Here is a 23,988-nt window from a genome sequence, read left to right as displayed (position 1 = left end):
ACTAAGCAGATTCAGAAGGATGTAGGTTGCAGTAGGTACTGGGAGATGAAGAGGCTTGCACAGGATAGAGTAGCATGGAGAGCTGCATCAAACCAGTCTCAGGACTGAAGACCACAACAACATCACACTACTCGTCCTCAGCCAAATCTTCATCATTCTGTCATTTGCGTATTTCACTATGTCCACATTTACTTCTTGTGTTGGTTTTACTGGAAAACAAACTTAACCCTATGGTTAGGCCATTCTTTAAAAAGGGGAGAAATGTCAAATGGCTCATTGAAATTAATTAGTTGGATGATATCTGAGACATCTGAAGAGTTAAGATGGAAGGGGGTGGGTGGGAGAAGGGGGTTGTAGTGGCTGACTGAAGCTTTGAATTGCTCCAGAGATGTTCCTTGACAGCCCTGCTTACACAGCAATGACCACTAAAGAAAAACGTTCCAAGTTCAAGTTTAGAACTGGCAGAAAATTTTAATTTGTCATAAAATTTCATTTCACTGCATAACTTGATTCAGAGTGATATGTTAGCAGAATATAATGTTATGCTAAGGCTAAACGGCCCACAATCTTGTCCTTTCTAACTGGGTTTTGGTCCAACAGAGACGCGCAAGAAAGTCACTCCTGAATTCTGATAAGTACAAGACTGTTCGTGAAGTATGCTCAGATATCTGGGGTGGTAAAACAATGTTGGTGAAAAAAGATTTCTGAGCTGTAGACAATTTTGGTATGATATGATGGTTCATTTAAGTACACATTACGTCTATACTGATTTTCTTTCAATCATATCAACTAATTTGATACCATTCTTTGGTGCTACAACTTTTCTTTTCTGGTCTTTACTGTTATTTGGCTTTTCCTCTTCATTATTCTTGCCACTTTCTTCACTTGATTTCTGTAACATAAATCACTACAGTTTTTCCATCAAATCTACCTATATTTTTTATTCTATTGCAACCCACTCCAGTCAGTACACTATCTTCTAACACATCTCTTTCTCTAGACCTCCAACCACCATCTCTCTATATTAACTTCTGAAAAGCTGAATTTCATGCACAGATCTGCAATATCCAATTTCTGTTTCAGGCTGTAAAATCTTTACCATGACTTTGAAGTATCGGTGAGTTTTTCTTGTATGTGTTGTTGTTATCTACTTTTTTATACCTTTCTCTTACATCCTGGGTTTGCACAGCTCCAGGACAATTCTACAACCTCAGAACACTGTGTTCTTTGATTACCTGCATACAGTAGGGTATACAGTTAGACATGCCAAAGGGCTATGTGATTTTTGACAAGCAGTGTTCTTTTAGCTAGATCTGATGTGGTTTAGAAATAACAGGAGTTAAGATAATCAATCACCATATACTGGAGATATTGAGAAATGAACTGGCTTATCAAAAAGAAATAGAACATTAACAACAAAATGGGAAGGACAGACTGCTACTCACCACATAGAGGTGGTGTTGAGTAACAGAAAGACACAATAAAAAGACTGCTAAAATATTAAGCTTTCAGACAAAGTTCTTCTTCCAAAATAGAAAACACACACACACACACACACACACACACACACACACACACACACAAGCACAACTCACACATATGTAACCACTGTCTCTGGGTGCTGGAGCCTGACTGTGACTCAATCTGACATGAGCAGCAATCTACTAGGGTGGGTGGTGGGCATTAGGAGGAGGCATTGTGTTGGAAGGGGGAGGGACAGCACCGTACGGGTATGAGAAGATACTGTGCTGCCTGTGGGAGTGTGCAGGGATGTGGTAGGGACAGGATAGGGCTGCTAGGTGCAGTGTCAGGAGAGTTGTGCTGTGGAGAGAGGCTGGTGAAGGGGAAGAGGAAGAGGAGAGAAGTGGAGAACGTTCAGGCCGAGGAGGTTACAGAAATGAAGGATATGTTGTAGGGAGAGTTCCCAAAGTGAAGTATGCCATATTGGGCAGCATGTTCAGCAATTGGGTGGTTCAGCTGTTTGTTGGCTATAGTTTGTGGAGGCCATTCATGTGGACAGACAGCTTGTTAGTTGCCATGCCTGCACAGAATGCGGCAAAGTGATTGCAACTTAATTTGTAGATCACACGGCTGCATTCACAAGTACCCCTGCCTTTACTGGGGTAGGAGATGCCTGCGACAGGACTGGAGTAGGTTTGTTTGTTTTGTTTTAGGGCACAAAAACAACTAGGGTCATACATGCCCAAGGAAAAACTGTAGAACACGAAGACAAAGAGATGAGTTCAAAATGACTACACATCAATCCCAAACAACGAAAGACAAGACAGCTAAAAACAGGGACACGGAGAAAGGTTTATAAAATACGTCATAGAGAAACGGATGTCAAGAACTAAAAATTAATGACCTTTGCCATATTGCTATGATTTATAAAAAGTAAAACACAGTCGGCAAACCATGTGTCGTTCACTAAAACGTCCAACAACTCAAATGGCAAACACAAAAGGGAACATAAGTGGTTAAAAAAAGAGCATTCCGTAAGGAAATGGCTGACACTCAAAAAAACTGGGTGCAATGATCACAAAGTGGTGGGGAGCACCACTTAACACATGGTAATGGCTAAAAAGACAGTGCCCAATACGCAACCTACTTAAAATGATCTTGCAGTGAGAGGGCTGAGAGGAGGTTGTCCAAACCGCTGGGAGAGGCTTAATAGCTCGGAGCTTATTCCTATGAAGGGGGGACCAGTGGTGATGCCAAAGTGACACCACCTGCTAACAGACAGCAACACGGAGATCATCGGAGGGAATGTAAGAACTAGCAGGCTGAGGTACAAGGACTGCAGCCTCGGCAGCAGTGTCAGTGGCCTTGTTTCTTGTCAAACAAAAGTGACCAGGAACCCACATGAACACCATAGTGGTTCCATCAAGAGTGAGCAGTGATAGCTTTCTTGGACCTTTGCACTACGGGATGGACGGTGTGCAGCACAAAGAGGCCTTGGAGGGCATTGAGAGATGATGCAATTGAAAAGCCGGTGTTGCCAGATGGACTGTGTGGCCTAATACAGGGTGAAGAGCTATGCTATAAATACTGAGATCAGTGTTCCAGAAGCGAATACCAAAAAACGTTGGTGCCAATAACAAAGACACACCCAACACCACGGTCAGTCCGAGAGCCATCAGTGTGCACAACAGTACTATCGTGAAATTCCATGCGAAGCATGAAGGCGATAGAGCAAGGCTGGAGTAGTGTCCTTAGAAACCGAATGAAGGCCAAGGTGAACACAAGCTGCCACATGAAGCAAGGTGGTGAAGGGTTCACACCCACTGGGAAAATTGCAGGTACCTTGAAGTTAAGCTGCAGGAGCGAGAGCCGAGAGCGAACTCCAGGCAGTAATAGAGAAGAGGAATATGTCCCACACTGGTGATCAAACAAGCCATCGAAGAAGGAGGCATAGGATGGGTGGCCAAGCATGGCAGACAAACGGCATGCATTTCTACTGAGGAGAAAGTCATGGTGGTAGGACACCAGTAATTCGGCAACTTCTGCATACAGACTCTCAATTGGGCTAGCGTGAAAGGTGCCAGTGGCCAAATGGATGCCATGATGATGGATAGTCTAGAGACGGTGTAAGACGGACAGACATGCAGATGAATAAAAGAAGCACCCATAATCTTAAGTTTCGAATGGACAAGGGACCAGTACAAATGGAGGAGGGCCAATCTGCACAAAGTACCAATGAGGACACATAGAACACTGAGGGATCGCATACAGCGGTCTGCCAGGTATGATGCATGAGAGGACCAAGGAAGTTTCCTATTGAGGATGATCCCCAGAAATTTCATAGTTCAAATGAATGGAAGAGCAACAGGTCCAAGATGTGGGGGAGAAACCTATTGTGCCACCAGAAATTCATACAAACAGTTTGTCAGAGGAAAAACGAAAGCCACTGTCAATGCTTCATAAGTAAAGATGATTGATACATCGCTGAGGACGCCGCTCAATGAGACAGGTCCGTGGAGTACTGCAGTTGGGTAGGTGGAAGTGGGATGATGTGTAGGAAGGATTTGCATCTAAGTCTGTTGCAGGGATGTGAGACATGAGTCAAGTGGTTGTGAGCAGGGGTTGAGCAGGGGGCGGTGGAATACCACTGTGGGAGGGGTGGGGAGGATACTGGAGAGGATATTCCTCATTTCAGGACATAGTGAGAGGTAACTGAAACTTTGGCGGGAAATGTGATTCAGTTGCTCCAGTCCTGGGTGGTACTGAGTCATGAGAGGAGTGCTCCTTTGTGACCAGACAGTGTGTATGTGGGACGTGGGAGATGAGTGGAATGATAAGACATGAGACATCTATTTCTGGACAAGATTGGGAGGGTAGCTTTGGTCTGTGAAGGCCTAAGTGTCACCATTCAGATATTTGGAGAGAGACTGCTTGTCGCTACAGATGTCACAACCATGGGTAGCTAGGCTGCATGGAAGAGACACCTTGGTATGCAATGGGCAGCTACTTTCGGAAGTGGAGTTATTGTTGCTGGTTGGTATGTTTGATGTGGAGGTCAAAATTGAGGAAGGGGCTTGTTAGGTTGAGGATTATCAGGTAAAATGAATCGAGGAGAAGGTGTTGAGGTTCTGGAGGAATGTGGATAGGGTGTCCTCACCTTCGATCCACATCACAAAGGTGTCACCAGTGAATCTGAACCAAGTGAGGGGTTTGGGGGTTCTGTACCATAGATTTGTTTGTAGGTGAAGCCTTCAAATGATAAACAATTGCAGGTGAGGATACAGCTGGTCATAGTGACCTGGAAGTAGGTTGTAGGTTTGAAGTCAGTTGGATGTTCAAAAAGGTAGTGTTCCATAGTGGCAAGGTCATAGGCATTGAGGATGGAAGTGTAGAGGGAGGTGGCATTGACAGTAAATAGAACATTATAGCTCCGCTTACGAGACTTTCATTCTTCTTCACAGCAACCACAAAGATAATTAGTAAAAGTGCGCTGCAAACTGAATGAAGTCATTTCTATTATCTTTATTCACTCAACTGACTGTATTGCAGCGAAGATTTTCCAGCAGTTCTGTAATGCAATCTGAACATCCAGGTTTGATCATTATTTTATGATTTTTTCCATTTGTATTAACTGGCTAATAAAATGGGCTAAGAATAAAACTTGACACAACTGAAGTTCAATTTTTGCGAATAATTTTTTATATTTTTATTCAATCATGGAACATAAATATTCTTCACATGATTAGGTAGGTAGACAATAAGCCATAAACAGGACATTAAAGTCCAATATAAACCAAAAGCAATGATACTGTGTATCACTGAAAATTATTTAAAACACTTACAGCTCTGATGGTTCCTTCCAATCCAAGATGAAGCCCGTGTGGCCCATTCATATGCTTCAACATTACAGCATTAGCGAAATGTTCATAAGGCAGGATTATCTTGCCATTCTCTCTCAATATCAAACGACCTTGAGCATCTAGTGCCACACGAGATGCCATCATCCTAAAATTGAATAACATACTGGTAACATCAAAAACACTTTATTATATTTAAATCACAATGTTTACAATCTAACAAAAAGTTTGTTTCATGTTTTAAAATGCCACAGCTTACAACCAGCTGTCAAAATAGGAACCACTCACAACAAAGCTGTATAAGGGAAATAAAGTTAGAGCATGAAAAATGATGGAAGGACTTATGGACTGAATATTGGATATGTGACATTTACATAAAACTGGCAGGCATCTAGACAATGTCCCCCCAAGCAAAATACTGCACATAATTATTTCCTTTACATCTAAATTACTACTATGTCATTTAAGTGCTTGGGAGAGGGTTCAGAGAACCACTTTCAGACTATTCTAAACCATTCCACTCTCAAACAACATGTGGGAAATATGAAAACAGAAATATTTCTGCACATGCTCGGATTTGTATTATTTTATTGCAACTGCCATTCTCCCTGTTTGGGAGGAATCAACAAAATAATTTGGCTTTCAGAGGAGAAAGCTGGTGCTTGAAATTTTATGAAAAGATCTCACCAAAACAGAATATGCTTTTGTTTTAATGAGTGCCACTAAAACTCACATATTATATTTGTGATACTCTCTCCACTATTTCATGATAATACAAAATGAGCTGACCTTTGATCTTGTTCTTCATGTGCTATCTATCCTATATGTTAAGGACCCCACACTGCACAGCAATATTCCAGAAGAGGACAAACAAGTTGTTCACAATTGTAATCCCTAGGTACCTCATTGAATCAACATCTTTTAAATTGTTTGTGATTTATCGTGTGACTGAAAATTAATGGACTTTTTAAGTACTCATATGGAGGTCGTCACACTATTTATTGTTTAGGGTCAACTGCCATTTTTTCACAATAAAGATTTCTTGTCTGAAACATTTTGCAATTTGTTTTGATCTTCTAATAACTTTACTAGGCAGAAAATGACAGTGTCATCTGCAAACAATCTGAGAGCTGCTCAGATTGTCTTCTAATCATTTATATAAACTAGGAAAAGCTGGTGGCTTATAACACTTCCTTGAGGAACCCCAGATATCAGTCCTGTTTCACTTTATGGTTTGGTGTCAATTACTATGAACAGTGACCTATCTGACAGGAAATTGAGAATCCAGTTGCCCAACTGAAATGAAACACCATAGGATTGTGTTATATCCTAACCAGTAATGCCACCTGAGCCCGCTGCCAAAAGGTTGGCAGCATCAAAGTCCGGATGCCGTCCGCATAAGCAGCGCCAGCGAGACAGGAAATCGCCGCAAGTCTGCGCGCACCACCGCTGGCTTCTGGTTTCTTAAGCGCTGGAGTCGCGAGCGCTAGGACAGTTCTGTATTCGCCGCTCGGTTGTATACTCACCACCAAATTGTGTACTTGCTAGTCAGTTGTGTGTTCATCGCAGCAGAGTTGTTGTTTGTCGTCAGCCGACGCTGACCTAGCCGCTCCGACTCGAACTAGACAGATTTCTGTAGACCCGGAGTTCACTACTGTGTTGCTGTATCTTCGTTAATAAAGATAAGTACCGACTTTTATTTAATCAGAGTGTTTGGGTTTTCCTCTTTCTGTTCACTGTTCCAGCGGACCGGTCGGCCCGCTACTAAAAGTGTGGCGGTGACTTCGTAAGCCGTTTCCACAGCGAATTGCTTGTCGCTACGAACGCCGCCACAAAAGATTGCTTGTGAGGAACTGTGTCAAAAGCACTCTGGAAATCTAGATATATGTAACCAACTTGAAATCCCATGCTGGTTGCACTTATTACTTCAGGTGAACAAAGAGCCACTTGTGTTTCACAAAAATGATATTTTTTGAGTATGTGCTGGTTGTATGTCAACAAATTGTTTGCTTTGAGGCATTGCATAATGATTGAACACGGTACATGTTCCATAATCCTCTGAATAACACACACTTTGAACCATTTTCAAAAATACAGATCATTTTCAGCAACAATCAAAACTACACACACTTGAGTAGTCTGTTTTACAGTGTCACGCATTCTCTCTAATACAAACATTCTTAACATCTTTCAAACTGTACATCTTTTTATCACGGCTCTCTCTTCCAGCACACGCACGAATAGTACATCATAGCATATGTAACAGATTATGCAAATAAAATTAAGAGTAGGACATAGTACTACCCATTTCATGTACGAAATCATGACTAATAAAAACAGCACAATGTAAAGTGTAAATGCCTTGGTAATGCTGTCTACTACGCAACAACCTAAAAAAAGCAGACATGTGATTGAATGGGAAAGGAAGGATCTCGTTTTGATGGGTAGAAGTACTACGTCTGTGTTATTCAGACAAAAGCACAAAGGCTGAAAAGAGCTAGGAGGGAAAGAACACAACCTGTGGGAAATCTTTTGGATGAATTTATTTGCACACAGCCAGAATATTTGTGTATAAAATGGTGAAATAACATCTAATAGTCAAATGTGTCACGCACATCATATGTACGCTTTCAATACCAGCTACTAGTCCCTTGAGTCTTCCTGAGAAAAAGCTTGGAGGATAACATCGCTGCAATTAACATTTGGAAGTACAAACCCTTTGTATAGGAACACAGCACAGAATACAACGTGCAAAATGTTTTGCACTTTTTCATATGGATATGATGTATATAATAGGTAGTTGAGAGTAAGAGTTCAACAAAAGCATATTGTAAGGTCAGTGAGTGGTTTAATACAGTGTGCTGGAAGTGGGAAGAATTTTGAGGAAGGGAACAATAAAAGGCAATTAAAGCCTTGGTAAAGGAGGTTCACCTCGTGCTTTTCTGCTCCCAACCCTTTGTCATATGGGTCATACTTGTTTGAGAGACCCACGCATCCATCCAGTTCATTCTATTCCAATTTTGTCACTGATGTATCACACCACAACTGAGGTAGAATCACCTGTGAAAGCACCTATTTTATATATAAGCTCTGTTGAAACTACTGCGCAGTTTTCTGCTTAGACATTACTACCAATCAAGAATCCACCACTGGGCCATTCCATGCCAAGTGGTTTAATTTTGAAAAAAAGTTCCTGCATGACCGAAAAGGATTTTCATAAAATTTTGTGCAAACATCTGCACATTCCCTATTAACACTGGTAAAGTTTTACTTTTGCCAATATAATATTTGCAGAGGTACAGTCATTTGGTTGATACCACAGCGCAGCTATCCAAAGTGCACCCCCGAAGTTTCACCAACTTTGATGTATAATATTTCCGCAATTTTTTCTTAAAAGAGAAAACTAAGCCTTCTTGTACAATTTTTTGCACTCTCTTAAGAGAAAAAATGAATAAAAGATTTCTTGAGCAATTTTCATATTGATAATTTGAAGCCAAGTCAGCCAAAAGAATTGATGTTTAAAAAAAATAAAAGGTAAATTTTATCTTTAATGACTCTGGGACTATGTGGGGGTAAACTTGAAACTTTTCACATAATAACCTACCCACATGTGGAACAAGAGTGTAAAGATGACCGATTGTATAAATGTGTTGCTATTGTCCTTGGTGGCTTGTCCACTTCTCGTTTCTTGTAAAGTCAGAAAACCAGTATCCTCATACATCTACATGAGTATTTTGCAATTCACAGTTAAGTGTCTGGAAGAGGGTAAATCAAACCTCCTTCAAGCTATTTCTCTTCCATTCCATTCTCTAATAGCGCATGGGAAAAATGAACTCTTAAATCTTTCCGTGTCAGCTCTGATTTCTCTTTTTATTTTGATGATCATTTCTCCCTAAGCAGGTGGGCACCAACCAAATATTTTGACACTTTAATGATCACGTTGGTAATTGAAATTTCATGAGGAGATGCTTCCATAATGAATAATGCTTTTGTTTTAAGGATTAACCAATGGAAAATCGAGACTAAACAATGGAAAATCAAGAATGAACTGTAACAATATTATGAAAAGGATTGTTGCTACTCTCCACAGAGTGGAGATGCTGAGTCACAGATAAGCATAACAAAAAGACTGTCAGAAAGTGACCTTTCGGCCAACAAGGCTTTTGTTGAAAGTAGACCCCCCCCCCCCCCCCACACACAGCCTATGTGGTCATGTGTGTGAGAGATAATTTGGCGTGCATGTGTGTGTGTGCTGCTGCATCTACAGGTAAGGGGAAAAATGTTGTTAGGGGAGTAGGTAAAACTGCTCAATTTCTACTTTTAAATGGGCCTACCTTGTTTTGTGGCGCGAGATTTAATTTTTCTCTAATGAAAAGTACCACTTCTTCCAGTCTTGGTAATGGTTGGATTACTGTTGCTTTTGTTGCATGTAACAATGCAGGTAGAGCTGGTTTAGAATCCTTTGAAACTCGTGAAATTTTGGCTTACCGTACTATACCTGTATCTGAGATTATTATCTCTGGTGAGGGTTCTTATTTTATGCCACATGGGAGTTTATCTTTGACTTGTCGTAGACGTCTTAAGATAAATTCTGATTCAAATATTCACTTATGGGTTAAGGCTCATGGTTCTTCCTCTTTGGAAGATTGTCGCATTGTGGGTGACTGTACTCTATATAACCATTGAAGCAGTTCTCAAAAAAAGGCCCTTTTAAGGGCCACAATACTACACATTGATCTTGCCAAAAGCCGAGAAGCGATTCTTCTTGGTGTTGTAGCTCTCTGGGGCACCCTGGGATGCTCTCTGGGTGACTCTCTGGGTGCTCAATAGATGGCAGCACAGTAGAGCGCGTGACCTTGAGCGTGCGAGAGAGAGCGCTGTGGAGTGTGTGAGAGAGTCACACCCATTTTTTCGACGAGGGCCTTGTAGGCTAAAAGCTCAAATCATTCTGCAACTGGTCTTTATCATGTAATGACTTTACAAGATGGTAAGTGACACCATCATCTGCAAATAATCTATGAGGAGCATTCAAATAGCAATAAAACACATTTTTTCCCCTGAAAGCAGGTCGGTATTATTCAAGATTCCAATGGACAATATCATTCTCCATTTTTTTGTCTACAAAACCCTGCTTTTCAACATAATCTCAGTTCAATGTGATGGTCTTATGCCACTTTACCGTGGCGAGGAACCCAGCAGGCACACATCTTTGAGTATTCCAACAAGTGGACATGTGTGTCACCACTATGAACAGAGACATCCAAGTGAGCAGCGAGGTGTTTCTTTATGATGTGTCAATCACCTCGAATGAAGTGTCCACATGGTGCACCATTGCATGAGTTACAGTTGTGTGCAGCCGGTTGGCATGCAGGAGATCAGACCGGTTTGCACGACCTTGTTGTGATGATGACAAATGCCTTGCCCAATGACTCACCGTGCTTCTGTTCACAGCTAGGTCTCGTAAACATTCTGCAGGTATCTATGAATATCTGCAATGCTCAGGTTTTCTGTCAAAAGAAACTCAATGATAGCTCTATACTTGGAATGCATCTCAATTTAAAAAGGCCATCCTGAAGGCTATGTATAGCGCCACCATCTACTGGAATGCCATGAAAATATAGGGGCGAAGTGGGAATATTCTACAAAGTCCTACAACAAAATCTGCAAAAAAAATCTGCATTTTTTCCAGTTGAAATTGGCCAGGAAAAAATGAAAAATAAGGTGTTGCACTACCTACTGAATGCCCCTTGTAATAGGGATGCTCAGATTGTAACCTGAACTGTTTATGTAGATCAGGAACAGAAGAGGGTCTAAAACACTTCCTTGGGGAATTATAGTTATTACTTCTGTTTTACTCTATGACTTCCAGCCCGTTACTATGAACTGTGAACTTTCTGACAGGAACTCATGAATCCAGTTACACTCCACAGACATGCATTTTGATTAGAAGTCACTTACAAGGAGCAGTGTTAAAACCTCCTGGAAATCTAAAAATCAATTTGACTTCCTCTGTCAATAGCACTCACTACTTCAAGAGAATACAGAGCTAGGTGTGTTTCACAAGAATGATATTTTCGGAATCCGTGTCGGCTATTTGTCAATACATTCAAACACAGTATATGTTCCAAAATCCTACTGCAAATCAGAACTGGTGATATGGGTTAAGCAGATTATTTCCTTTCTTGGGAGTTGGTGTGACTTGTGCAACTTTCCCATAGCCATCGAGGCCACACCTGACAGCTGTGCAGTAGCATCCATGGCTTGGTTTGTTTACCACATGTTCTCAAACCTGATAAGGGTTCCTTTATGCAAGATCCCAATACTTATGGTACATTTCATTAAGTGTCAGAGACCAAAGCTAGAAGGGGTCTCTTTCAAGATCCTAGGCTTATGTTTCCTTCAAGCCACTTGAATTTTTTTACACATTTCATTAATTTGTTATAGAATATAAATACTATATACACTGTCGGCCAACAATGTCACTGAGGATGCTGGAATAACTGTAATAATATGCTGTTTCAGAACCCAGTACTTGTTATTCCTTGATGGCTAGTAACATGAATTTGTTGGGCCCTGTGAGTGTATAAAGCATATTAAAGCATCCTTCTGCTCAGAAAAAGTCCCACAGACATTTCCAATTCATCACTCTTTTTCATAAATGCATGCAGCATATTGTCCTGGCTGGAGGTCGAATGCTAATATATCTCCTTCACTCGTCTCTCATTTTGGGCAGGAAAGGTGATGCAGCATTTGAAATAGTGCCGACCTGAATTATTGTTTCATCAGTTGGCAAAAAATACAAGATTATTTTTTATAGTTCCTGTTACAGTACACCCACGTTAAAAATCTCTCTTCTTGTAATGCTTAATTTCATTCAATTTCTTCTTTTTTTAAATGAAATCAAATTTATGAAAAAACAGAGTGATTGATTGGAAATGTCTGACAGGCTTCTAATAAGCAGAAGGATGCTTTAATAAGCTTTATGTACTCAAATGGCCCAGGAAACATTTTATTGGCCTTCAAGGAGTGACAAGTAGGTGTACTGGGTTTTGGAACAGCACATTCTTGCAGTTACAGCAGCAGCCATGACAGTATTCACCAGCAGTATATATAGCACATACATACTATGGCAAATTAATGAAACTTCTAGAAAATTCAAATAAACCGAAGGAAATACAAGCTTAGGATCTTACAAGAGACCTCTTCTAACTTTGGCCTCAGACACTCTGGATAATAAAAAAAATACATACAGGTAATGACAAATATGCATCCCATTTTATGTGCTTTACATTATTTTTCAACATAGTCCCCACACCGGTTCACACTTTTGCCCCACCACAGCACTAAATTTGAGATGCCTCTGTGGCAGAATTCATCCGACTGACTATGGAACCACTGGCGGACGGCTGTCTTAGCTTCATCGTTACTTGTGAATCATGCCAGGAACTTCTTCAGCGATCTGAAAACGTGAACATCACTGCAGGCGAGGTCTGGACTGTATGGTGGGTGGTCCAAAATCTCCCAGTGAAATACCGAGAGCTTCTGGGCAGTTCTGGTTGCCATATGTGGTGTCACATTGTTGTGGAGCAGAATCACTCTGGCCACGTCGAGAATCCCTTGGTTATCAATGGAGAGATGTCTACAGACGTTAAAGTAACCTCTGGCGTGCCACAGGGGAGTGTTATGGGACCATTGCTTTTCACAATATATATAAATGACCTAGTAGATAGTGTCGGAAGTTCCATGCGGCTTTTCGCGGATGATGCTGTAGTATGCAGAGAAGTTGCAGCATTAGAAAATTGTAGCGAAATGCAGGAAGATCTGCAGCGGATAGGCACTTGGTGCAGGGAGTGGCAACTGTCCCTTAACATAGACAAATGTAATGTATTGCGAATACACAGAAAGAAGGATCCTTTATTGTATGATTATATGATAGCGGAACAAACACTGGTAGCAGTTACTTCTGTAAAATATCTGGGAGTATGCGTGCGGAACGATTTGAAGTGGAATGATCATATAAAATTAATTGTTGGTAAGGCGGGTACCAGGTTGAGATTCATTGGGAGAGTGCTTAGAAAATGTAGTCCATCAACAAAGGAGGTGGCTTACAAAACACTTGTTCAACCTATACTTGAGTATTGCTCATCAGTGTGGGATCCATACCAGATCGGTTTGACGGAGGAGGTAGAGAAGATCCAAAGAAGAGCGGCGCGTTTCGTCACAGGGTTATTTGGTAACCGTGATAGCGTTACGGAGATGTGTAATAAACTCAAGTGGCAGACTCTGCAAGAGAGGCGCTCTGCATCGCGGTGTAGATTGCTCGCCAGGTTTCGAGAGGGTGCGTTTCTGGATGAGGTATCGAATATATTGCTTCCCCCTACTTATACCTCCCGAGGAGATCACGAATGTAAAATTAGAGAGATTAGAGCGCGCACGGAGGCTTTCAGACAGTCGTTCTTCCCGCGAACCATACGCGACTGGAACAGGAAAGGGAGGTAATGACAGTGGCACGTAAAGTGCCCTCCGCCACACACCGTTGGGTGGCTTGCGGAGTATAAATGTAGATGTAGACCTTTGTCTGATGGCAGCTCTCAGATTAGACAGTGTGGAACAACAATTGTCGGCACTGATGGTTGCTCCTTGTGGCATGAAATCCAGCAGGAGTGGCCCATGGCTATCCCAGAATGCCATTAACATCACCTTCCCAACAGATGGTGCTGCATGGAACTTTTGGTCATAGGCAAACCAGGACATTTCCATAGCTATCCATGTTTCATCACCAGTAACAATGGGGTCCAGGAAACCCATACCCTCCTTGGATTACCGTTCCACATGTTTCAGTGAAGACATCATGCACTTGCCTTTCATCTTGTCATCCAACTGCTTAGGCACCCACCTCAACGACCCATGAACGAAGTTGTAAGCACTCCCATGCAATATGCCAAGCTCCTGGAAAATTGCTGTGATGAGAACAATCCAATCTGCTTTCACCACTGCATCCACGTGGGAAATGTTATCAGTCAATGAAGAACACATCCTCCCTGATCGATCACTGTCATGCATGGCTTCACAGCCTTTGTCGGATTCACACCACCACCTTAAAGTTGTCAAAATGAGACAGTTTTCCTCATATTTGGGCTGCACTTCCATATAGATGTTGATGGGGGTTTATCCCTGGCTCCATAGAAAACAAATCACATTTCGTTGCCCTAATGCTGTGGACGAGTGAAGCACAACCGCCATCTTTAACAACTGACAGCAGTGTCATGTGGCGGACCTACCAGTATATAAGGCTAGCACAAACCAGGAAAGGCCCAGTGCTGGGAAAAGGGCAAAGACTTTCTGATTTTTCCTCATATTATCAGGCTAGGAATTCTGTGTGGGTGCGGTTGTACAACTATCGGGTGTAGCTAAGGGGATGAGCCAATCCATGTCAGATCAACACACTTTAAATAAAATTATTACCTCGCCATTTCAGATTTTGCAAAATTTTGTATATTCATAGTGGGTGCTGAGGCTAAGAAAAATAACAGATCTCAGTTTTTTTTTATTTCAGACTGTTTCTGAAATATGGCTATGTAAAATTTTACAAAAACTGACCAAAACAGCAGGAATAGACTTTTTTAAAATCATTCTAGGAGCTGCCCTAATTGCACTATAAAGCTGGGAAAGGCGTCATTTTGCAGCATTTTCATGCTCTTTCCCGTGACATGCAACATGGTGTAGGTTCTAATTAAAAAAAATTTTCAAAATATAATTTTAAAATTGTATTTCTTTCCAAAAAAGTCCATAATTCAAAATTTTCAAAATACGCCACTAAAAAATCACATGGCAAAATATAAATATGGGATGATGATGGGTACATTATCAACAAAAAAATTATCCTGACTTGTTTTTCACTAGTAGTTCCTTCTGGCCAAACCTATCTTATCTTCAATCACTATGAATTTAATTAAAATATACAGACAAGAAGAAAGAGAGAGAGAGAGAGAGAGAGAGAGAAATATCAAAATATCATCATCTCAAAACAAAACCAATCAGCATACTGTATTATTAAATTCAGTCGATTGCTTACTTTAATTTTATACAATATAAATTAATATCCTATTAATTGAAAATCTGTGATAAATGTAGGGAAGAAGAAACAATATTGAAAAATACAGAGCCAATCAGTGATAAAGATGTTGAAGATGAAGTTTCTTCTGGATATAAGATAATCATTCCAGACGAAGACCCAGACTTCAGCAAAATTTCAATGGTTGTTTGAACACTTAACACATCACTTCAAGAACTACACTAGATCCCAACTGAAAAAAAAGAAAACATCAAAGCACTCTGTCAAATCAAAAGTGGAAAAATAGGAGGGAAAAAACCACATCCTGTTAAACGGAAAAAAAAAACTTTTTGTTGCTGCTGAAGCTTCTTTATCAGATAATGATACTGAAATTTACAAATTTGCTCTCCAAAATCTCACAACTAACCTTTTTAATTCTAAATGTTTAGGAAAAAACCAATGAGTCACACAATTTTAACTGAAAAGTGGAGTATCAGGAGGATACTGCGCGAATTTTACATGGTTCAGCAAAAAAAGTTAAGTTTATGGCAGGTCCAAACCCAAAAGCAGGGAAATGTTTACCAATAGAAACTGTCAAACCTGTACATTCATTTTATGAAAAATATGAAGATAGCCAGGTATTAAACACTGTTTGATGGTTACAGAACCAAATGGAAATTTAAAAAAAAATTCTGTGAAACCTTAAAGAAGCTCACAGGCATTTTAAAGACAAGTTTCCTACCATAACAACAGGTTTTTCTAAAACTGCTGGGTTGAGACCAAAACACTGCATATTAGTTGGACGGAGTGGCGCCACACTACATCCGCGTACGCACAACTCAACAACACAAAAAAATAAATAACTGAAAATGAAAAACTAAAAACAGTAACAAATGGCAACTTAAACAATTACAAGCAATGCAAAAATGCTTTGCAAGCCATGATCAACTGACTGCAACTTGGGAAATTGTGACTATTGCCCAAGTGAAACTGAAATACGTAAAATTTTACAAGTCTCTCTTGATGAAAATCTGGTTAAATGACTAGAGTTCTGCCAGTAGCTGTCTGTTGATCATTGTAATCTGAAAATCATACAGAAAACCTCTGAAGGATTTACAGCTTTATTCTGTAGCATGACATCCTCTTTGGTTTAGCATGACTTCATTGCCGAGCAGCAAAGAGTATTTTTTAACTCCACAAAACAAAATCTTAATGAACTGGAATTTGTTGTTACATGTGATATTTCAAAAAATTACAGTATGCTTCTACAGCGTGAAGCTCACAGTTACCACTGGACTAAGTCAGCGGATTATTAAACATCCTTTTGCTATTAACTACAAACAGTTACACAAAACCGAGTATGTGAGCTTTGTTACCATTTCTGATTGTCCAGAGCACAATGCAATTGCTGTTTGTGCCTTTCAAAAGAAGCTAATTTCATATTTAGCAAATAAAATTCAAAAGCTTCAAAAAAGCTTTACTATTTTTCAGATGTTCTGCTGCTCAATACAAAAATAAGAAAAACTTTCTGAACCTTTGCCTTCATGGGGAAGACTTCAACATAAAAATCAAGTGGCACTTTTCAGCCACAGCACATGGGAAGGGCGTGTGATAGAGTAGAGGGTTCCATTAAGATACTGGTAGATCATCCAAGTTTGCAAAGGCCATACCAACCAGATACAAACCCTATGAGGCTATTTGAGTGATAACGCAACAAAAATATATTCCGCCTTTCCCACTGTAGAATATTACGCTGCTTCCGAAATGGTCTTAAAAATCTGGCTTGAAGAAGTGTTGACAACCAAAAGAACACATCAATTTCATGCATTCATTCCCAGCTCTACATCAACTAAAAGTGAAATACTTTTCATATGATGTGCAGAGTTGGGAGTGGGAGGTAACTACATCACTGGACAAATCGAAATTACGAGATATATCAGTCTATGCCACCAATGAGTATGACAAAACTGAGTGAAGAAGTTGATGAAACGAAAATAACTTTTCTTTATCCATGTAGACTGTTTACATTGCTCTCCTATCCTGCTCACGCGGGTGTGCTGTGGGTGTTAGTTATGGATGTTCTCGCAAAAGTAAATCCATTTACCCCGACTACGAGAACATATATTTTTGTTGAAAGTGATGCAAGCCAAACCAAACCGGCTTTTTAAAAATGTTATCTGTGAAGGCCCAAAATAATTTTTTGGGAAGCTGATTTCAACTCAGACTTTTTCTTCAGGTTAGTATTAACTTATATTTTGTAGATAGTTATCTAGAAATTGTTCTTAGTTTCTATTGTGTTGTATTCAACTGTATTAAGATACACATTACTCAAAAACAAGCACCACGTAATTAATAGTTCTGGTCCAAGCAACATGGAACAGAGCTATTACATCAATAATTAAACTTTTTTTATGCCTTATTTAAATTTGCATTTATAGGTCCAATGTCCAACATTTTTGTTTTACCAATTAACAGGCTATTAGTATTGCATCAAATTAAAGTAAGCTGAGCTTAATTATAGAATACGCTTATTGGTTTTGTTTTAAGATGATGGTATTTTGATATTTCTGATAGTTTAGTTATCTTTCTGTATATTTTAATTAAATTCCTATTTGTTAAAATAGGTTTGGTAAAAATTGGACTTATACGACCATGTGTCTTGATCATTGGTCTGTGCGCACACCAAATAGCATTCCAGCATTAGTAATCGATTTTACACCAGTCACCATATGAAAGCTAGGTTCACTGGTGTAAAAATAATCATAATGTTGGCAAGTTGCTATTTCAGGTGAAAAACTTTCTGCTGATGATGATTGTGCTGTTAGGGAGTTTGTTGGGGGTGGGGAAGTGTTGGAAAATAAACTGGTAGCTGATCAGTTATACAACACTGATGAGACTGGGTTAAACTATAAAACGCTGCCTCAGCCACAGGCTCGGCACTTGCAGCCTGGAAGGGGGTTGGGGGTGGGTGGGAGGGAACAGCACTTACTGTTTACTACAAAGCCCAAAAAAGTGCTTGGACGAATGGTAATTTTGTTAAAGAATTGTTTTTGGTGCATTTGTCCTGGCTGTCAAAAAATACTCAAATTCCAAGAACCTACTACCACCCCGTGCAACTGTAGTGCTAGATAAAGCCCCATGCCACTCCCCTGTGTGTTAACTTGAACAAGGCAACATGAAAGCTATGTTTTTGCCCCCCCCCCCCCCCCCCACCTCCATAAGTATGTAATTTTCTTACTTAATTTTGATTTATGACATTGTTTTGAGCTCTGTAAATGACTCATTTCATTCTCCTCTGATTATCTGACCTTTACAGCTTTCCAACCATCTCATGGTCCCAGATGTAATGGATAGTCAAGGTTCAACTTTTTTAGTGAAAACCAAGTCAGAAACATTTATTTAACAATGAATCCGTCACCATCCCATATTTATATTTTGTCACGTGATTTACAACGGAACTAAGTATTTATGGAAATATTATCAAAATTTCAGATTATGTACTTTCTGGAAAAAAAAAATATCAAAATTTCAATCTGTATTTTGAAAAAAAAAAAAAATATTAATTATAACCTATGTTGTGTTGTATACCACTGGAAAGAGCATAAAAAATGATGCAAAATAACGCCTTTCCCAGGTCTATGGCTCAATTAGGACATCTTCTAGAGTAATTTTTCTGGACAGTTTTTGGAAATTTTACATAGCCATATTTAAGAAATGGTTTGAAATAAAAAATTGAAATTTGGCATTTTCTTAATCTCAGTACCCACAATGAGTGTATTACATTTAAGAAAATCTAGAATGGTAAGGTACACTGCGTGTGTGTATTTGACACGGAATGATCCAGATGCTGGGTTTCACAATTTAAAAGAAACAAGGAGTGGACAAGCCAGCATGGCAAGAAATAGCAACACATTTATATCATTTTTCATCAGTATACTAATGAGCCACATAAATTGCAAACTATGTGAACACAAAATATGCTGTACTTTAAACTAGAATTAAACTGACACATCAACAGTATTGCACAATAAAAGAGACTGAGTGCAAGTCCAGGACCCTGATCTACACATGTTCCTTTCATGATCAGTGTTTTCTCAACTGCTGGCTGAGGTCATCAAACAGACACTGACTAGTCCATATTCCTTCATAATATACTTTCCACAGGGTATTAGTGGAACAGTATTACAAGATAACCTCTACATATCCATTCACAATCTGCAAACCATCGTCCTGCGCATAGCAGATATCCTCTCTTCTCATTTCAGCTGCATATGGAATGTGATAGTCAGCATGTATTTTTGTACATGTCAATTCCCATTTTTCAGCATTTCCATGATGCTCTCCCATGATTACTCATGTTGCCCTTCCTTGTAAATGTTCATCTCACCCTGTTGGTATAAACTAGTCTGAAAATTCATGTTGTATGTCATTACTTTGGTAGATGCTCAATAATAAGCACAATACACAAGTATGCATTTATTTTGCTGGACTGCTTGACAAAGATAGATGGTGCTCCGCAATACTGCTCCCCTCCCCCAGCAGTCAGTGTGAGGTGGAGCAATCGTCCTCTTCTCCGTACATCATCATCCATTAAAAAAAGAATATTTTAAGAAATCAAATTTGTGATGAAAGATTTATGAAAATTCAATTCTGAAATGTAAAACAAACTCAGGAAAATATTTATTATAAATAAGGCAGTTCTTACTGTAAGTAGGCAGCACTTGGTAGCATTGATGCTTCCTTTAATTCGCTGAAGCACTGTAACAATTCCACTGATGGATTCCATCCTTTATTTTGCAAATATAATTGAAGCAGCATGTACAACTTTTCTGTCACATAACCAGCACCAGCAAATGGAGGGCCCATCTCAGTTTGTATTCCCTTTGCAACTATATTCTTCATGGTTTCAGCAAGATCCATCGGACTTTTGGGAATTTCCCCTGGAAGTCTGCATAACAAAAAAACATTTATTAATTCTGGCAGCTGTTTCAACGCAACAAAAATTAATTAAGAACTACGATATCTTTAGCAATTTGTTAAAAAAAGGCGTAAGTCGGAATAAATAAGATATTGAAACTCAGTAACCTATAATGGAATATAAAAGTAACAATCACATTACCACAGTAATTTATATCTATTTGTTGCCTTATGGCGAAAACTATGCAAAATACCATTTATATGGCATTTTTAAATCGTGTTGACCACCGAAAACTTTATACACTTTAATAAAATAACAACTTAAATTTTAATGTCATACATCTTATTCAGGTTTGACCAAAAGTCAATCACGCTCATCAAAAGTAGTGGGGATGAGGAAGTCCAGCAGTTTTTTCCACTGGCGAATGTAAAATACTCATTTGCTATCGAATATCGTTTGAAAACTGCATTTTTTTTCTGTTAATTGTGCTATCTCACACATTTACTTCACGTAAAACACTGCCAAACACCATACGCAAATGTTACTTTTTTTCTCCTGATTAAAAAAAAAGCAAGGCTTGGGTTGACTACAGACAAACTTCGATGTCTCTTCCGCACTCTTCGATTAGAAAATTATTTCGTTTACTTACCCGAACCCAATCTTAATATTTGGAAGGTGATCCAAGCCAGTGTGTTACGATGACCAGTTGCGTCTTGTTACCATGGCAACAGGTGAATTGTCTTCGGAAATGGAGCGTAAAGATGTCTTTTGAACTGTTCCCTCCCGTATAAGGAACAGCTGATTGATATATCGAATAGCCTCCTTGACTCTGTTCGATAGTTGAGCGCAAGCGCGTGATGATCGATCTGTACACGAAGAAGTTGGGGCAATTCGAAATTAAGACAGTACGAAGGAGTGTGTAATTCGCATTGTTTGTGATGATATATTCCGCATAAAAATACTTATCTGCCTATGAGAAATCTAGGGCGAGAGTAATGTATAATGTCACAATTACTGTATGAGTTACAGTTATTTCTTGATATGTCTTAAATAATGACATCGTACGAAATGTGCGAAATTTTCAGTGGTGAGCCCGCAAGTAAGTTTTCAGCTCTAACATTGGCAGCCAGTACAGTCATTTTAGGAAAAGTGAACATGTAGGCCAGTAAATTTCGAAGTTCACAAACCAACAACGCACATACACACACTGTTATCTAATGGAAATGAAGCAGTCGTGTTCACCAATAAATTATTCCGTGCTGTAGCTGATGAGTAGCAGCCTATTGTTAGCTCTAGTAGCCGAACCTGAAAATGACAACCACTTTTTTAAAATACATAAAGCAGCTCTTAACCATCATACATCAAAGATTGCTTCAGTAGTATTCTGGCCTTCATATTCTCAGACTTGTGTTCTAGAACTTATTTTAACGTTGACATGGAAGTGGGAACTATAGTCAGTATTGTTGGACACGTGAACATACGTAGCAGATTGCTGAACACTAGCTACGCATGCATGAATCCAGGGACCCGTAAGTCAGCTATCATTGAACACTAAAATAAGGGAAAGAAAATATGGGTTGTCGGGGTAAAATTGAAGTCAGGTACTGAAAGAATATATCAGATAGGTCAACATATATGTAGATGAAATCAAAGATTTTGCGAGTGGAAGAACCAGATGATCAAATACTACTCAGAATTGTCTTCTGCATGGAACCAGACGTTAATGCCTGCTGCATGCAATGCCCACAATCATACATATTCTAATATTTGCCTGTTCTGCCTTGTTTCTGCTGCTGCTACCTTTATTGTGGATTATTCGTTTCGAATCTCCACCAAAAAAGTGCTTGTATATTGTTTCCCATATATGCAACGTTTTAATTGTGCTCTTTAGTATTTTTCATTTTATACTTTTAGCTTAACATTACCCGCAGCACCACATGTGAAATGCTACCTATTTCCTCTTCTCCAGTTTCGCTGTGTTTTACATCCATACGGTTCTGTTCTACAGATTTAGATGTCACACTCTTTTTCCTTGGTTTGAAACTACTAAAGATATTTTATTGGAGAAAGTTTTCTTTGTTTCCAGCAATTTGGTTCCGATGTGCCTCTTAGTTTAAGCAGGATCTTACTGCCTAGATGATTACTACTTTGAATGACATTTTTCTTTGCTATGTACTTTAATACAAATTCCATGTGAAGTAAATTCCAATCAGATGCTTGTTTTTTAATTTCAGACAATAACTCTGAACCATAGCATTCATTTCTATTTCCCTTGTAAGCTTAATTTTGCTAGCATTCTGAAATTGACTCTTCACTACTTTTTCTGTGACATGCAATGCAATGAAAGTGTCAATAAACTGCAGTCTAACTGCAGCATGCATTTTTGATTCCCCGTTCATTACTGCTTGATATTTGTAGATGTTGCAGTTATTAGTTTTTTCCCATATTTTCTGCTCATTTTTTTCTGGACTATGTAATTTTATTTTACAGTCTACACATACATACTGCAAACCACTGGAAAGTGCATGGCAACGTGTACTGTCCATTGTAACAGGTTTCAGTGCTTCTTCCCATTCCTGTCTTGTATGGATGGCGGTAAGAAAACAAAATGCCTCTTTGCACAGTGTAATTGACATAATCATGTACTTGTGATACCTTTGGGAAGTATATGTATCGGGTTGTTGTATGTTCCTAGATTCATCTTTTAAAGCTGTCCCTTCAAGGCATTTTTGGGACAATTTGCATAAATTTTAAAGTTTCTGCCAGTTCATTCTCTTCAACATCTCTGTGACACACTCCTGTGGGTGAGCAAACCATAACCATTCTTGCTTATGTTCTCTGTATATACTCAGTATAGTATTACTCCTATTTGATACAGCTCCCATACAGTTGAGCAAAATTCTAGGATGGGTTTGCAAGAGTGTTTTTGTAAGTAGTCTCAATCATAGACCAATGAGTCAAATTCTATCACTTGCATTACCCATGACTGCGGCTATATGATCACCGCATTTTAAATCTGTACTAATTTTTACTCCCAGGTGCGTATTTGTATCATGTATGACCAGCTCCAGTTGTTACTAAGACTGTTGAACTGGCAGACACTTGAAAATATATGCAAACTATCCCAAGAATGACTTCAAGAGTCATCAGAAGATCAAAACAAATTGCAAAGTGATTTAAAAAGATATCTGTGTGGTGCAAAAATTGGTATTTGTCCCTCAATAATGAAAAGTGTGATGTCATCCACACGAGTGCTGAAATGAATCCGTTAAACTTAAGTTACATGGTAAATCAGTCAAACCTAAAGGCTGTATATTCAGCTAAGTACTTAGGAATTACTATTACGGACAACTGAAATTGGAAAGAATAAATAGAAAATTTTGTAGCAAAGCAAACCAAAGACTGTGTTTTATTTGCAGAACACTTGGAAAATAAAACAGATCAACTAAAGAGACTGTGTACACTGCGCTGTCTGTACATTTATGAAGTACTGCTGCATGGTCTGGGACGCTTTCCAGATAGGATGAACAGAGTACCTCGAGAAAGTTCAAAGAATTTTATATTGCAAATTACCCATGTAGATGTAATATTGCAGTAATAGGATACTAGGTTTTTCCGGTTTGTGAAGTGTCCATTTTTTTCGGAACATTTTGTCAAGATGGGGGGAGGGGAGGTCTGATTTGTTAAGAGGACGTCCT

At 39.3% G+C, this 23,988-nt stretch overlaps 1 protein-coding gene across 1 annotated transcript in view; it reads right to left on the bottom strand.

The window, feature by feature from the left end:
• The window catches only part of LOC124605613, a 94,029-nt gene extending 73,200 nt beyond the window's left edge, over positions 1-20,829 (bottom strand). Inside the window, exons 1-3 of the mRNA XM_047137420.1 lie at positions 20,630-20,829; positions 20,078-20,320; positions 5,304-5,466 (exon numbers count right to left, since the gene is read on the bottom strand). Coding sequence (XP_046993376.1) covers positions 5,304-5,466; positions 20,078-20,320; positions 20,630-20,667 — 444 coding nt within the window. The 5' untranslated portion in view covers positions 20,668-20,829. The remainder of the gene's footprint in view (positions 1-5,303; positions 5,467-20,077; positions 20,321-20,629) is intronic.
• Between the last annotated feature and the right edge of the window lie 3,159 nt (positions 20,830-23,988).

Source organism: Schistocerca americana, chromosome 3 (genome assembly GCF_021461395.2).
Source record: "Schistocerca americana isolate TAMUIC-IGC-003095 chromosome 3, iqSchAmer2.1, whole genome shotgun sequence".
In the NCBI taxonomy this organism is placed as follows: Eukaryota; Metazoa; Arthropoda; class Insecta; order Orthoptera; family Acrididae; genus Schistocerca; species Schistocerca americana.
Note: the sequence above shows the minus strand (reverse complement) of the source record. Positions and strands in the feature narration are given on the sequence as shown.